This window comes from Salvelinus fontinalis, chromosome 30 (assembly GCF_029448725.1).
Source record: "Salvelinus fontinalis isolate EN_2023a chromosome 30, ASM2944872v1, whole genome shotgun sequence".
Taxonomy (NCBI): Eukaryota; Metazoa; Chordata; class Actinopteri; order Salmoniformes; family Salmonidae; genus Salvelinus; species Salvelinus fontinalis.
Genome location: NC_074694.1, coordinates 11,544,790 through 11,559,089, shown reverse-complemented (window position 1 = coordinate 11,559,089; position 14,300 = coordinate 11,544,790). Strand labels below are relative to the sequence as shown.

The following is a 14,300-nucleotide window of genomic DNA, read 5'->3' as shown; positions in this document are numbered from 1 at the left end:
ATCCACCACCATACCGCTGGAGGCTACAGTACAGTAGTTATACTGATCCACCACCATACCGCTGTAGGCTACAGTACAGTAGTTATACTGATCCACCACCATACCGCTGTAGGCTACAGTACAGTAGTTATACTGATCCACCACCATACCGCTGGAGGCTACAGTACAGTAGTTATACTGATCCACCACCATACCGCTGGAGGCTACAGTACAGTAGTTACACTGATCCACCACCATACCGCTGGAGGCTACAGTAGTTATACTGATCCACCACCATACCGCTGGAGGCTACAGTACAGTAGTTATACTGATCCACCACCATACCGCTGGGGGCTACAGTACAGTAGTTATACTGATCCACCACCATACCGCTGGAGGCTACAGTACAGTAGTTATACTGATCCACCACCATACCGCTGTAGGCTACAGTACAGTAGTTATACTGATCCACCACCATACCGCTGTAGGCTACAGTACAGTAGTTATACTGATCCACCACCATACCGCTGTAGGCTACAGTACAGTAGTTATATTGATCCACCACCATACCGCTGGAGGCTACAGTAGTTATACTGATCCACCACCAGACCGCTGGAGGCTACAGTAGTTATACTGATCCACCACCAGACCGCTGGAGGCTACAGTAGTTATACTGATCCACCACCATACCGCTGGAGGCTACAGTACAGTAGTCATACTGATCCACCACCATACCGCTGGAGGCTACAGTAGTTATACTGATCCACCACCATACCGCTGTAGGCTACATTACAGTAGTTATACTGATCCACCACCAGACCGCTGGAGGCTACAGTAGTTATACTGATCCACCACCATACCGCTGTAGGCTACAGTACAGTAGTTATACTGATCCACCACCATACCGCTGGAGGCTACAGTAGTTATACTGATCCACCACCAGACCGCTGGAGGCTACAGTAGTTATACTGATCCACCACCATACCGCTGGAGGCTAGAGTAGTTATACTGATCCACCACCATACCGCTGTAGGCTACAGTACAGTAGTTATACTGATCCACCACCAGACCGCTGGAGGCTACAGTAGTTATACTGATCCACCACCATACCGCTGTAGGCTACAGTACAGTAGTTATACTGATCCACCACCATACCGCTGGAGGCTACAGTACAGTAGTTATACTGATCCACCACCAGACCGCTGGAGGCTACAGTACAGTAGTTATACTGATCCACCACCATACCGCTGGAGGCTACAGTAGTTATACTGATCCACCACCAGACCGCTGGAGGCTACAGTACAGTAGTTATACTGATCCACCACCATACCGCTGGAGGCTACAGTACAGTAGTTATACTGATCCACCACCATACCGCTGTAGGCTACAGTACAGTAGTTATATTGATCCACCACCATACCGCTGTAGGCTACAGTACAGTAGTTATACTGATCCACCACCATACCGCTGTAGGCTACAGTACAGTAGTTATACTGATCCACCACCATACTGCTGGAGGCTACAGTAGTTATACTGATCCACCACCAAACCGCTGGAGGCTACAGTACAGTAGTTATACTGATCCACCACCATACCGCTGTAGGCTACAGTACAGTAGTTATATTGATCCACCACCATACCGCTGTAGGCTACAGTACAGTAGTTATACTGATCCACCACCATACCGCTGTAGGCTACAGTACAGTAGTTATACTGATCCACCACCATACCGCTGGAGGCTACAGTAGTTATACTGATCCACCACCATACCGCTGTAGGCTACAGTACAGTAGTTATACTGATCCACCACCATACCGCTGTAGGCTACAGTACAGTAGTTATACTGATCCACCACCATACCGCTGGAGGCTACAGTACAGTAGTTATACTGATCCACCACCATACCGCTGGAGGCTACAGTAGTTATACTGATCCACCACCATACCGCTGTAGGCTACATTACAGTAGTTATACTGATCCACCACCAGACCGCTGGAGGCTACAGTAGTTATACTGATCCACCACCATACCGCTGGAGGCTACAGTACAGTAGTTATATTGATCCACCACCATACCGCTGGAGGCTACAGTACAGTAGTTATACTGATCCACCACCATACCGCTGGAGGCTACAGTACAGTAGTTATATTGATCCACCACCATACCGCTGGAGGCTACAGTACAGTAGTTATACTGATCCACCACCATACCGCTGTAGGCTACAGTACAGTAGTTATACTGATCCACCACCAGACCGCTGGAGGCTACAGTACAGTAGTTATACTGATCCACCACCATACCGCTGGAGGCTACAGTAGTTATACTGATCCACCACCATACTGCTGGAGGCTACAGTAGTTATACTGATCCACCACCATACCGCTGGAGGCTACAGTACAGTAGTTATACTGATCCACCACCATACCGCTGTAGGCTACAGTACAGTAGTTATATTGATCCACCACCATACCGCTGTAGGCTACAGTACAGTAGTTATACTGATCCACCACCATACCGCTGTAGGCTACAGTACAGTAGTTATACTGATCCACCACCATACTGCTGGAGGCTACAGTAGTTATACTGATCCACCACCAGACCGCTGGAGGCTACAGTACAGTAGTTATACTGATCCACCACCATACCGCTGTAGGCTACAGTACAGTAGTTATATTGATCCACCACCATACCGCTGTAGGCTACAGTACAGTAGTTATACTGATCCACCACCATACCGCTGTAGGCTACAGTACAGTAGTTATACTGATCCACCACCATACCGCTGGAGGCTACAGTAGTTATACTGATCCACCACCATACCGCTGTAGGCTACAGTACAGTAGTTATACTGATCCACCACCATACCGCTGTAGGCTACAGTACAGTAGTTATACTGATCCACCACCATACCGCTGGAGGCTACAGTACAGTAGTTACACTGATCCACCACCAGACCCCAGCCAGCCAGCTAGTTCTTCTTACTGCTCACAAACAGGTACTTCTCCCAACTACATGTAAACCTGACCTGTGAGCCCTGACCTGCAACGGGTTTTGTAGTGCCATTTAACTGGTGTCTGTCTGTACAGTATTCTGTGTTTCGGTGTGATTTGTGTAATGTTTGTGTGTATGTGTCAGATGCCTGTTTGTGTGTATGTGTCATGCCTGTTTGTGTGTTTGTGTCATATGCCTGTTTGTGTGTATGTGTCATATGCCTGTTTGTGTGTATGTGTCATATGCCTGTTTGTGTGTATGTGTCAGATGCCTGTTTGTGTGTATGTGTCAGATGCCTGTTTGTGTGTATGTGTCATGCCTGTTTGTGTGTTTGTGTCATATGCCTGTTTGTGTGTATGTGTCAGATGCCTGTTTGTGTGTATGTGTCAGATGCCTGTTTGTGTGTTTGTGTCAGATGCCTGTTTGTGTGTTTGTGTCAGATGCCTGTTTGTGTGTTTGTGTCAGATGCCTGTTTGTGTGTTTGTGTCAGATGCCTGTTTGTGTGTATGTGTCAGATGCCTGTTTGTGTGTTTGTGTCAGATGCCTGTTTGTGTGTTTGTGTCAGATGCCTGTTTGTGTGTATGTGTCAGATGCCTGTTTGTGTGTTTGTGTCAGATGCCTGTTTGTGTGTATGTGTCAGATGCCTGTTTGTGTGTATGTGTCAGATGCCTGTTTGTGTGTATGTGTCAGATGCCTGTTTGTGTGTTTGTGTCAGATGCCTGTTTGTGTGTATGTGTCAGATGCCTGTTTGTGTGTATGTGTCAGATGCCTGTTTGTGTGTTTGTGTCAGATGCCTGTTTGTGTGTATGTGTCAGATGCCTGTTTGTGTGTTTGTGTCAGATGCCTGTTTGTGTGTATGTGTCAGATGCCTGTTTGTGTGTATGTGTCAGATGCCTGTTTGTGTGTATGTGTCAGATGCCTGTTTGTGTGTATGTGTCAGATGCCTGTTTGTGTGTATGTGTCAGATGCCTGTTTGTGTGTATGTGTCAGATGCCTGTTTGTGTGTATGTGTCAGATGCCTGTTTGTGTGTATGTGTCAGATGCCTGTTTGTGTATGCCTACATACTTGCCTCTTTTTTGCATGTGATTTTTTTATTTTTGTTCTTTTGTTTTGTTGTACTGAACAAATTGCATTCTGGGGAGTAACATGCTTTAGAGAATGACATAATGAGCTAAGATTAACTTTTGTATGACATTGGTTGGGGTTTTTGAAAAATACTTCAATCTATCCATATCTGGGAAAATAGTGTTTTGAATATGTTTTACTGTCTATAGCATTCATTGGTTATATGTAAAGAATGTGTTTAATCATATGTAAAAGTGTAGTGTGATAAATATTTATGTTTATGACTACTGTGGCTATGGTTAGTTTACTAAGAAGTGACACATTACAATGATAAGTGACATTATTTATGTATTCTTTGAGATGGACATGAATGTTCACACCATAGGACTCTGTTTACCTTTCAGTGTGAGGCTTTTGAGTGAACAGTTTGACCGCTTTTGAGTCAGCAGGACCCCGTCGTAAGTGACACGATGAGGCACCTGTTGCCATTCAGCCAACCTATCACGCATTAATTCACTGGCTTCCTCTCACCTCGACTTGGTCTTTCTTACGTTCACTATCTAACTCGACTAGTCACTGTCATTGGCTAGTCTGGTTTCATGGGGGTCCATAGCCTGGGTCTGAAATGGTACCCTGTGCATGACTGTATGAACGTTCTGAACAGAATAACCAAATCTTCATTCTCTGTTGGTTTTATTTTGTAGCATGACTGCTTGCCTTGTTCACACATCAGTCTCATTTCACCCTTAACCCAACTTCAATCAGAGGCAGCTCCAAACTCACTCTCTTGCTGCAGTAAAAGTGATGATTCTCTGCTCTGTAATCCTGGGTGTTAATAACTGTTGGTCCCCACTTCCCATTTTTCATCTCTCCTGTCCCTACAGGGTCCTCCTGCCAAAGGAGAAACCAGCCCAGGTCACTGAGGACCAACCCAGGCCTCTCATCTCTGACCATGACCAATCTCCTCCTCCAATCCTCTATTAGCTCCATGCTCTACTTCCTGTTATCCTTGGTTCTGATTGGTTGCTGTGAGGCACAGATATATTTAGCGAGCCAATTGGAAGAGAAAAACCCTGATTCTGCTAGAAAAATCCAAGCACACACACGATTGATCTTTCTCAAGTACTGTAGATGATGTACTGCCTTTGACATTTAGTTTTAGCAGGACCTATGATGACTGAACCTGTCTAACTAAACTATCCATAGCATTCAAGCCCAACTAGCCTTGGACTGTATCTTCAATAAAATTAAATCATTTGAAAACTGTTACATACTGTATGCAGGAAATTCTAGCTCATTCTGTTATTTGTTACAGATAATGACTTATGCATACATTAAGTTTAAGAAGATGTCGTTGTTTGATCTATATTAATTTGGGGGTCTAGTTCTATGATCTGGTCATACATTATGTTACTTATTGCCATTTGGGATTTGGTGGGAATATCTTTAGTTTGTGTGAGCAATACATTTGTCACAAAGTAAAGTATTTTCTATATTTCAAAGGGCCTATGTTACGGAGATTAAACAGAACACTGGACAGGCTGGCTGTGTGTAAACATGTTCTACTGGAGTCTGGGTTCTACTGGTACCCCAACGTTCTACTGGAGTCTGGGTTCTACTGGGACCCCAACGTTCAACTGGAGTCTGGGTTCTACTGGGACCCCAACGTTCTACTGGGACCCCAACGTTCTACTGGAGTCTGGGTTCTACTGGGACCCCAACGTTCTACTGGAGTCTGGGTTCTACTGGGACCCCAACGTTCTACTGGAGTCTGGGTTCTACTGGGACCCCGACGTTCTACTGGAGTCTGGGTTCTACTGGGACCCCAATGTTCTACTGGAGTCTGGGTCTTAGGACAGAGAGAAAGAAAAGTGCAATACTATACACAATACACAAAGTTATAGCATTCTATATAGATTATTTTCCGTGTTATATACATATTGTAAATGACAGCAGAACAATAGGATTAAGAATTCATGCATACAAACAATATATTAACTGTTAATTAAAATTAATCCTATTGTTCTTCTGTCATGCCATTACTACATAAGACAAAGGATTTGTACCTTAAAATAGATATTCCTGTTGTATTTTGTACCCGTTTCTAAATGTATGTAGTTCTCAACCAGTTTCATTTGTCTGTAAATCAATCTACAATGTATAGAAAGACGCACTGAATTTACTATATGACCTATAGGGAAAATAACACATTGCAGAGTGTATTCCGTATATTACCAGTGTGTTTATACTGTGCAAGAAGAAATAATAATAAGCTCATTCCTTTGGGTGTGTTTGTGCGTGTTCCAAGAAATACATGAGACACACATTGATGTGTAAAACACTTTATTTATATTTCATAACGTACAGGAAGTAGAGTGGGGTGGGGCATATCTTGCTGACAGCATCCATAAACTAGTCATGTTTGTGTAAATCACGACCAGGACACATCTTACTGACAGCATCCATAAACTAGTCATGTTTAAATCAGGACCAGGACACATCTTACTGACAGCATCCCTAAACTAGTCATGTTTAAATCAGGACCAGGACACATCTTACTGACAGCATCCCTAAACTAGTCATGTTTAAATCACGACCAGGACACATCTTACTGACAGCATCCCTAAACTAGTCATGTTTAAATCAGGACCAGGACACATCTTACTGACAGCATCCCTAAACTAGTCATGTTTAAATCAGGACCAGGACACATCTTACTGACAGCATCCCTAAACTAGTCATGTTTAAATCAGGACCAGGACACATCTTACTGACAGCATCCCTAAACTAGTCATGTTTAAATCACGACCAGGACACATCTTACTGACAGCATCCCTAAACTAGTCATGTTTAAATCAGGACCAGGACACATCTTACTGACAGCATCCCTAAACTAGTCATGTTTAAATCAGGACCAGGACACATCTTACTGACAGCATCCCTAAACTAGTCATGTTTAAATCAGGACCAGGACACATCTTACTGCCCGCATCCCTAAACTAGTCATGTTTGTGTAAATCACGACCAGGACACATCTTACTGACAGCATCCATAAACTAGTCCTGTTCGTTTAAATCACGACCAGGGCAAGGTCTAACATTGCTCATCATCACATCCCTTTCGTCTCACTAGCCTGGGAACCAGGCGTGGCATGATGGCACAAACAGACTTGCACCCAGGCTGTAGTCTCACCACTAGTGGGTTAAAACAATCTAGATCAAATATCCGATGTTCCTATTTGCCCCAATACTTCATTAAATACTTCTCTTTGGCAACAATAAAACATCAATACATGTACTTTTAACTCTCACTTCCAGGTAAATTCCAGGTAATTTCTTGATATTCTTAAATGTAATTTTTCTTTTTTGAGATACAAAAATAGTCCATACAGACAGCGCTCTAGATGGATCTATGGATGCTAAACTATTACAGAATAGTAAATCCCTAGAAAGGCTAACAAACACTAAACAGAACACACTTACTGCATGGAGACCAGAGTCGATCTTTAAAAACAAAGAAATAGAATCTATGAAAATCCATATCTATGTTTTGAACTGAATTAACAACCTGGTTCTTTGAGGCTAAAGACTAGAGTGACATTAGCCTGGTCCCAGATCAGTTTGTACTGTCTTGCCAACCTACAGTATGGTCCTTGGAGTAGGCAAGAGGGTACAAGCGGACCTGAGACCATGCTACAGTGATTGGCTTACCAGGCCGGTATAGCAGGCTGATTGGACTGTATGCGTTCTATGTTACAAACACATCCATCCTTTTTCATTTCTATAGCAAACAAATTTTCACATACATAGCAAAGTCAAAAGTCCATGAATTCAAAAATTGTGTTTTCCAATTGTTAAAATCGTGAAAACAACACACTGACTAACCCATGTTACATCAACAACCCCTTGAACACACAGCTGATCACAATACATTAAGACTAAACCAGTTCTCAGTTCTGTAGTCTTCCAACAGTCATTTGATTATTTCATCTTCATGTTACCGAAGCCACTTGAAAATCATTACTTTGTTCTTCCATTCTTTAAGTTGCATTTTAAGGTTTCATATTTCTTAAAAGTGAATATTTCATCAAAAGTTTCCTATAAAAAAATGATATGCTACTGTATCTATGGTATTTCTACGCTCGTTGTACTTGTACTGCAGTTCCATTTTCAGAATCGGAATCAAAAATGTACAAGTTCTTTGATCGTATCACAAAGGATGTTCACCTCAAGAGTAGCAGACATATTACACAGTATGTGGTGCAGTGAAGATCAACTCTGAGGGTAAGGACAGGCAGCTACCCTCAACTGGGGATAAGACGGAAACCAACATAAGCTGTGTTTTACCACCAATATCTGCATGCATAGCACATGAATTTCAAGTCCTAAAAAAGCATTTATTCATTAAGTCATCAATGATATTCCCTCAAAACTGACTTGGGGGATTGACACAATAGCTTAGGTCCAGGGATGTCTGTAAAATAAACGAAACGAAGAAGGGCATAGCTGAATATGTCCGATATAAACTCTCATTTGCGTTGCAAAACGGTCTGTGCCTGTTTGTTAGTGTGCACTAATGATAACGCCACAGGCCATCAGTGGGAGGGGAATAGTGACTCACACTGACAGATGGAGGGAAATAGTGAGCCATACTGACAGATGGAGGGGAATAGTGACCCATATTGACAGATGAAGGGGAATAGTGACCCATACTGAGAGATGGAGGGGGGAATAGTGAACCATATTGACAGATGGAGGGGAATAGTGACCCATACTAAAAGATAGAGGGGAATAGTGACCCATACCGACAGATGGAGGGGAATAGTGACTCATACTGACAGATGGAGGGGAACAGTGACCCATACTGACAGATGGAGGGGAATAGTGACCCATACTGACAGATGGAGGGGAATAGTGACCCATACTGACAGATAGAGGGGAATAGTGACCCATACTGACAGATGGAGGGGAATAATAAATTCCCAATCTGGCCCTCAAACCATCATGGTCACCTAATAATCCCCAGTTTACAATTGGCTCATTCATCCCCCTCCTCTCCCCTGTAACTATTCCCCAGGTCGTTGCTGCAAATGAGAACGTGTTCTCAGTCAACTTATCTGGTAAAATAACGGTAAGAAAAAAAAAAATTGTGACCCATATTGACAGATGGAGGGGAACATTGACCAATACTGACAGATGGAGGGGAATACTGACCCATACTGACAGATGGAAGGGAATAGTGACCCATACTGACAGATGGAGGGAATAGTGACCCATACTTGCAGATGGAGGGAATAGTGACCCATACTGACAGATGGAGGGAATAGTGACCCATACTGACAGATGGAGGGGAATAGTGACCCATACTGACAGATGGAGGGGAATAGTGACCCATACTGGCAGATGGAGGGGAATAATGACCCATACTGACAGGTGGAAGGGAATACTGACTCATAATGGCAGATGGAGGGAATAGTGACCCATACTGACAGATGGAGGGGAATAGTGACCAATACTGACAGATGGAGGGGAATAGTGACTCATACTGACAGATGGAGGGGAATAGTGACCCATACTGACAGATGGAAGGGAATAGTGACCCATACTTGCAGATGGAGGGAATAGTGACCCATACTGACAGATGGAGGGGAATAGTGACCCATACTGACATGTGGAAGGGAATACTGACTCATAATGGCAGATGGAGGGAATAGTGACCCATACTGACAGATGGAGGGGAATAGTGACCCATACTGGCAGATGGAGGGGAATAATGACCCATACTGACGGAGGGGAATAGTGACCCATACTGACAGATGGAGGGGAATAGTGACCCATACTGACAGATGGAGGGGAATAGTGACCCATACTGACAGATGGAGTGGAATAGTGACCCATACTGACAGATGGAGGGAAGTAGTGACCCATACTGACAGATGGAGGGAAAAAGTGACACATACTGACAGATGGAGGGGAATAGTGACCCATACTGACAGATGGAGTGGAATAGTGACCCATACTGACAGATGGAGGGGAATAGTGACCCATACTGACAGATGGAGGGGAACATTGACCAATACTGACAGATGGAGGGGAATAGTGACCCATACTGACAGATGGAGGGGAAAACTCACCCATACTGACAGATGGAGGGAACTGGTGACCCATACTGACAGATGGAGGGAATAGTGACCCATACTGACAGATGGAGGGGAATACTGACCCATACTGACAGATGGAGGGAATAGTGACCCATACTGACAGATGGAGGGGAATAGTGACCCATACTGACAGATGGAGGGAATAGTGACCCATACTGACAGATGGAGGGAACTGGTGACCCATACTGACAGATGGAGGGAATAGTGACCCATACTGACAGATGGAGGGGAATACTGACCCATACTGACAGATGGAGGGAATAGTGACCCATACTGACAGATGGAGGGGAATAGTGACCCATACTGACAGATGGAGGGAATAGTGACCCATACTGGCAGATGGAGGGGAATAGTGACCCATACTGACAGATGGAGGGAATAGTGACCCATACTGGCAGATGGAGGGGAATAGTGACCCATACTGGCAGATGGAGGGAAATAGTGACCCATACTGGCAGATGGAGGGGAATAGTGACCCATACTGGCAGATGGAGGGGAATAGTGACCCATACTGGCAGATGGAGGGAATAGTGACCCATACTGGCAGATGGAGGGGAATAGTGACCCATACTGGCAGATGGAGGGAATAGTGACCCATACTGACAGATGGAGGGGAATAGTGACCCATACTGACAGATGGAGGGAATAGTGACCCATACTGACAGATGGAGGGAATAGTGACCCATACTGACAGATGGAGGGAATAGTGACCCATACTGACAGATGGAGGGAATAGTGACCCATACTGACAGATGGAGGGGAATAGTGACCCATACTGACAGGTGGAGGGAATAGTGACCCATACTGACAGATGGAGGGGAATAGTGACCCATACTGACAGATGGAGGGGAATAGTTACCCATACTGACAGATGGAGGGAATAGTGACCCATACTGACAGATGGAGGGAATAGTGACCCATACTGGCAGATGGAGGGAATAGTGACCCATACTGGCAGATGGAGGGAATAGTGACCCATACTGACAGATGGAGGGAATAGTGACCCATACTGGCAGATGGAGGGGAATAGTTACCCATACTGACAGATGGAGGGAAATGGTGACCCATACTGACAGATGGAGGGGAATAGTGACCCATATTGACAGATGGAGGGGAATAGTGACCCATACTGACAGATGGAGGGGAATACTGACCCATACTGACAGATGGAGGGGAATACTGACTCTGGCACCCGCATTGGTGGAAATCATATGGCCCGTATACAGTGGTGGTCCGACTCCTTTGAGAAAACAGTAGAATTACAAAATTCTCCTTCAATCATTATTTGTGATATTTAGTTTATATTTTATGATGACGAGTTAACTAATGTCTCAAAAATATGCTCTTGGTACAGTCACTTTCAAACACCGATTATTTGATGAAAAAACTTCATTGTGTCCTTTCCTTCATTGCTTTTCACTCCCTCCTTCTCTGAGAGGGATGTTCTGTAAATTGTGTCTTCTGTTTTGATGTCCATGTTAAAACAGCTGATCAATAAAAATGATCGTCTGTCTTCCACGTAACAAGCGGTAACGTTGTGTGGTTCTCTATAACATGCTGATAATGAGTGTCTGTGGCGGCAAACAAGTTACACGTTTGTTCTAAAGTTTCTCTTTGTTCCCAAAAATATCTTGAATGCAACATAAGTCTTTACCTTCATACAAGTTATTTTGATAACATAAATATTCTTCGGTGTATGTGTAGATTATCATCATATAGTATTTTATATATTCTCATAAGTGTTGATTCTCTGCTTTCACATCCCTTTTACAGACTCCATTCATAAAGTGTCCATAAACAATTAGGCACTGTCTTTTCAGAAAGCTGATGTCCAAAAAAGCACTAAACAAATGTCATGTTTAGAGGCTCAGACATGTTTATATGGTGCAGTTCCTGCAGTTTCTGGGTGGCTGTGGTTCTATAATACTCTGTCTCCATCCTCACTGCTCCCTGCACAGACAGACAGACAGAACGCGTCATTATACACTATGTAAAATCCATACAATTAGTTATCCTCAAGAAGTGTTTGTGCACTGTCAATTTAAATGAAAACACCAGGACCCACCTGGACCAGAGTCCACGTCAGAGTCAGAGACGTGTGTAATGGAGAAGCGAGACACGTGGCTAGGGGAGACTGTGAAGCGGGAGTACTGCACTGCTGGTTTGGGCTCCGGGGCCTTGGAGGTGGAGGGCAGGCTGGGTGCGGAAGGGGATGAGCCTGAGGAGGAGGCAGCCATCTTGGATGAGGAAGTGGGAATGGGCAACAGGGGGAAGTCATCCTCCCACTCATACCCTGCACCTGAAGAGAGAGGGAGAGAGAACGAGAGAGAGTGTTAGGTAGGTATGTAGGTAGGTGAAGGAAAAGAGAGAGAGGAAGGGAGAAAGGGAGAGAGATGGAGGTAGGTAGGTAGGTAGGTAGGTAGGTAGGTAGGTAGGTAGGTAGGTAGGTACAAAGGAAGAGAGAGAGAGAGAGAGAGGAAGAGGAAGGGAGAAGGGAAGAGAGAGAGCAAGAGAGAGAGGAAGGGAGAAGGGAAGAGAGAGAGAACGAGGAAGGGAGAAGGGAAGAGAGAGAGAGAGAAAGGGAGAAGGGAAGAGAGTGAGAAAGAGAGAGAGAGGAAGAGCAAGAGAGAGAGGAAGGGAGAGAGAGAGGAAGGGAGAAGGGAAGAGAGAGAGAGGAAGAGCAAGAGAGAGAGGAAGGGAGAAGGGAAGAGAGAGAGAGAGGAAGGGATAAGGGAAGAGAGAGAGCGAGAGAGAGAGGAAGAGCAAGAGAGAGGAAAGGAGAAGGGAAGAGAAAGGGAGAGGGAGAAGAGAGACAGCGAGCGAGCGAGAAAGAGGAAGTGAGAAAGGAAAAGAGAGCAGTTTTGATATATCTGTCTATTATATTTTACACATCTAAACTCATAGATCTGAGATTGATCGTGAAATTAAATGCTGATTGACTTCAATCAATGTTTCAATGTAAGTAGTGGACTCTGGACTAGTGTACTTACTCTCTTCTGAGATGTTTCCATCTGAGGAGTCATCAGAGGTTGGTTGTTTGACCAGTGAACCCTGTCCGCTGGTCTCAGTCCCTGGAGAGAAACCCTGCTCAGCCAGCTCTTTAGTGGGACTCTGCTGGAAATGGACAGTACAGGTTACAGCTATGGCTAGTGTGCATTTCAAATTAATATACAGTATATATACAAAACTATGTGGACACCCCATCAAATTACTGGATTCGGCTATTTCAACAACACTCGTTGTGGACAGGTGTATAACATCAAGCACACAGCCATGCAATCTCCATATACAAATATTGGCAGTAGAATGGCCTTACTGAAGAGCTCAGTCACTTTCAACGTGGCACCGTCATAGGATGCTACCTTTCCAACAAGTCAGTTCATCACATTTCTGCCCTGCTAGAGCTGCCTCGGTCAACTGTAAGTGCTTTTATTGTAAAGTGGAAATGTCTAGGAGCAACAACGGCTCAGCCGGGAAGTGGTAGGCCACACAAGCTCACAAAACGGGTCCGCCGGATGTGTTGAAGCGCGTAGCACGTAACAATCGTCTGTCCTCGGTTACCACTCTCACTGCCAAGTTCCAAACTGCCTCTGGAGGCATGGTCAGCACAATAACTGTTCCCTGGGAGCTTCATGAAATGGGCCGAGCAGCCATGTGCAATGCAGTGTGGGCTGGAGTGGTGTAAAGCTCGCCGACATTGGACTCTGGAGCAGTGAAAACACGTTTCCAAACACTGGAGTGATGAATCACACTTCACCATCTGGCAGTATACGACGGACACATCTGGGTTTGGCGGATTCCAGGAAAAGGCTACCTGCCCCAATGCATAGTGCCAACTGTAAAATTTGGTGGAGGAGGAATAATGGTCTGGGGCTGTTTTTCATGGTTTGGGCAAGGCCCCTTAGTTCCAATGAAAGGACATCTTAATGGTACAGCATCCAATGACATTCTAGATGATTTTGTGCTTCCAACTTTGTGGCAACTGTTTGGGGAACGCCCTTCCTGTTTGAGCATGACAATGCCCCCGTGTACAAAGCATACAGAAATTGTGTATTGAGATCGGTGTGGAAGTACTTGACTGGCCTGCACAGAGCCCTGACCTCA

At 44.6% G+C, this 14,300-nt stretch overlaps 2 protein-coding genes across 12 annotated transcripts in view; one reads left to right on the top strand and one right to left on the bottom strand.

Moving 5' to 3' along the window:
* The window catches only part of LOC129828634 (brain-specific angiogenesis inhibitor 1-associated protein 2-like), a 169,800-nt gene extending 163,481 nt beyond the window's left edge, over positions 1-6,319 (top strand). For all 5 annotated transcript variants that reach the window (XR_008755261.1, XR_008755263.1, XR_008755264.1 and 2 more), the window contains 2 exons: positions 4,441-4,494; positions 4,921-6,319. Coding sequence is in view for 1 of the 5 variants with exons in the window: in XM_055889726.1 (XP_055745701.1) it covers positions 4,441-4,477 (37 nt within the window). In the remaining 4 variants the exon portion in view is untranslated. The remainder of the gene's footprint in view (positions 1-4,440; positions 4,495-4,920) is intronic.
* A 43-nt stretch (positions 6,320-6,362) lies between these two features.
* Positions 6,363-14,300, bottom strand: part of LOC129828630 (serine/threonine-protein kinase LMTK1-like) — a 136,680-nt gene continuing 128,742 nt past the window's right edge. For 6 of the 7 annotated variants that reach the window (XM_055889715.1, XM_055889718.1, XM_055889717.1 and 3 more), the window contains 3 exons: positions 13,187-13,310; positions 12,262-12,495; positions 6,363-12,146 (listed from right to left, as the gene is read on the bottom strand). In XM_055889715.1, the coding sequence (XP_055745690.1) occupies positions 12,115-12,146; positions 12,262-12,495; positions 13,187-13,310 (390 nt within the window). In that variant the 3' untranslated portion in view covers positions 6,363-12,114. The remainder of the gene's footprint in view (positions 12,147-12,261; positions 12,496-13,186; positions 13,311-14,300) is intronic. The other variant, XM_055889716.1, reaches the window with a different exon arrangement.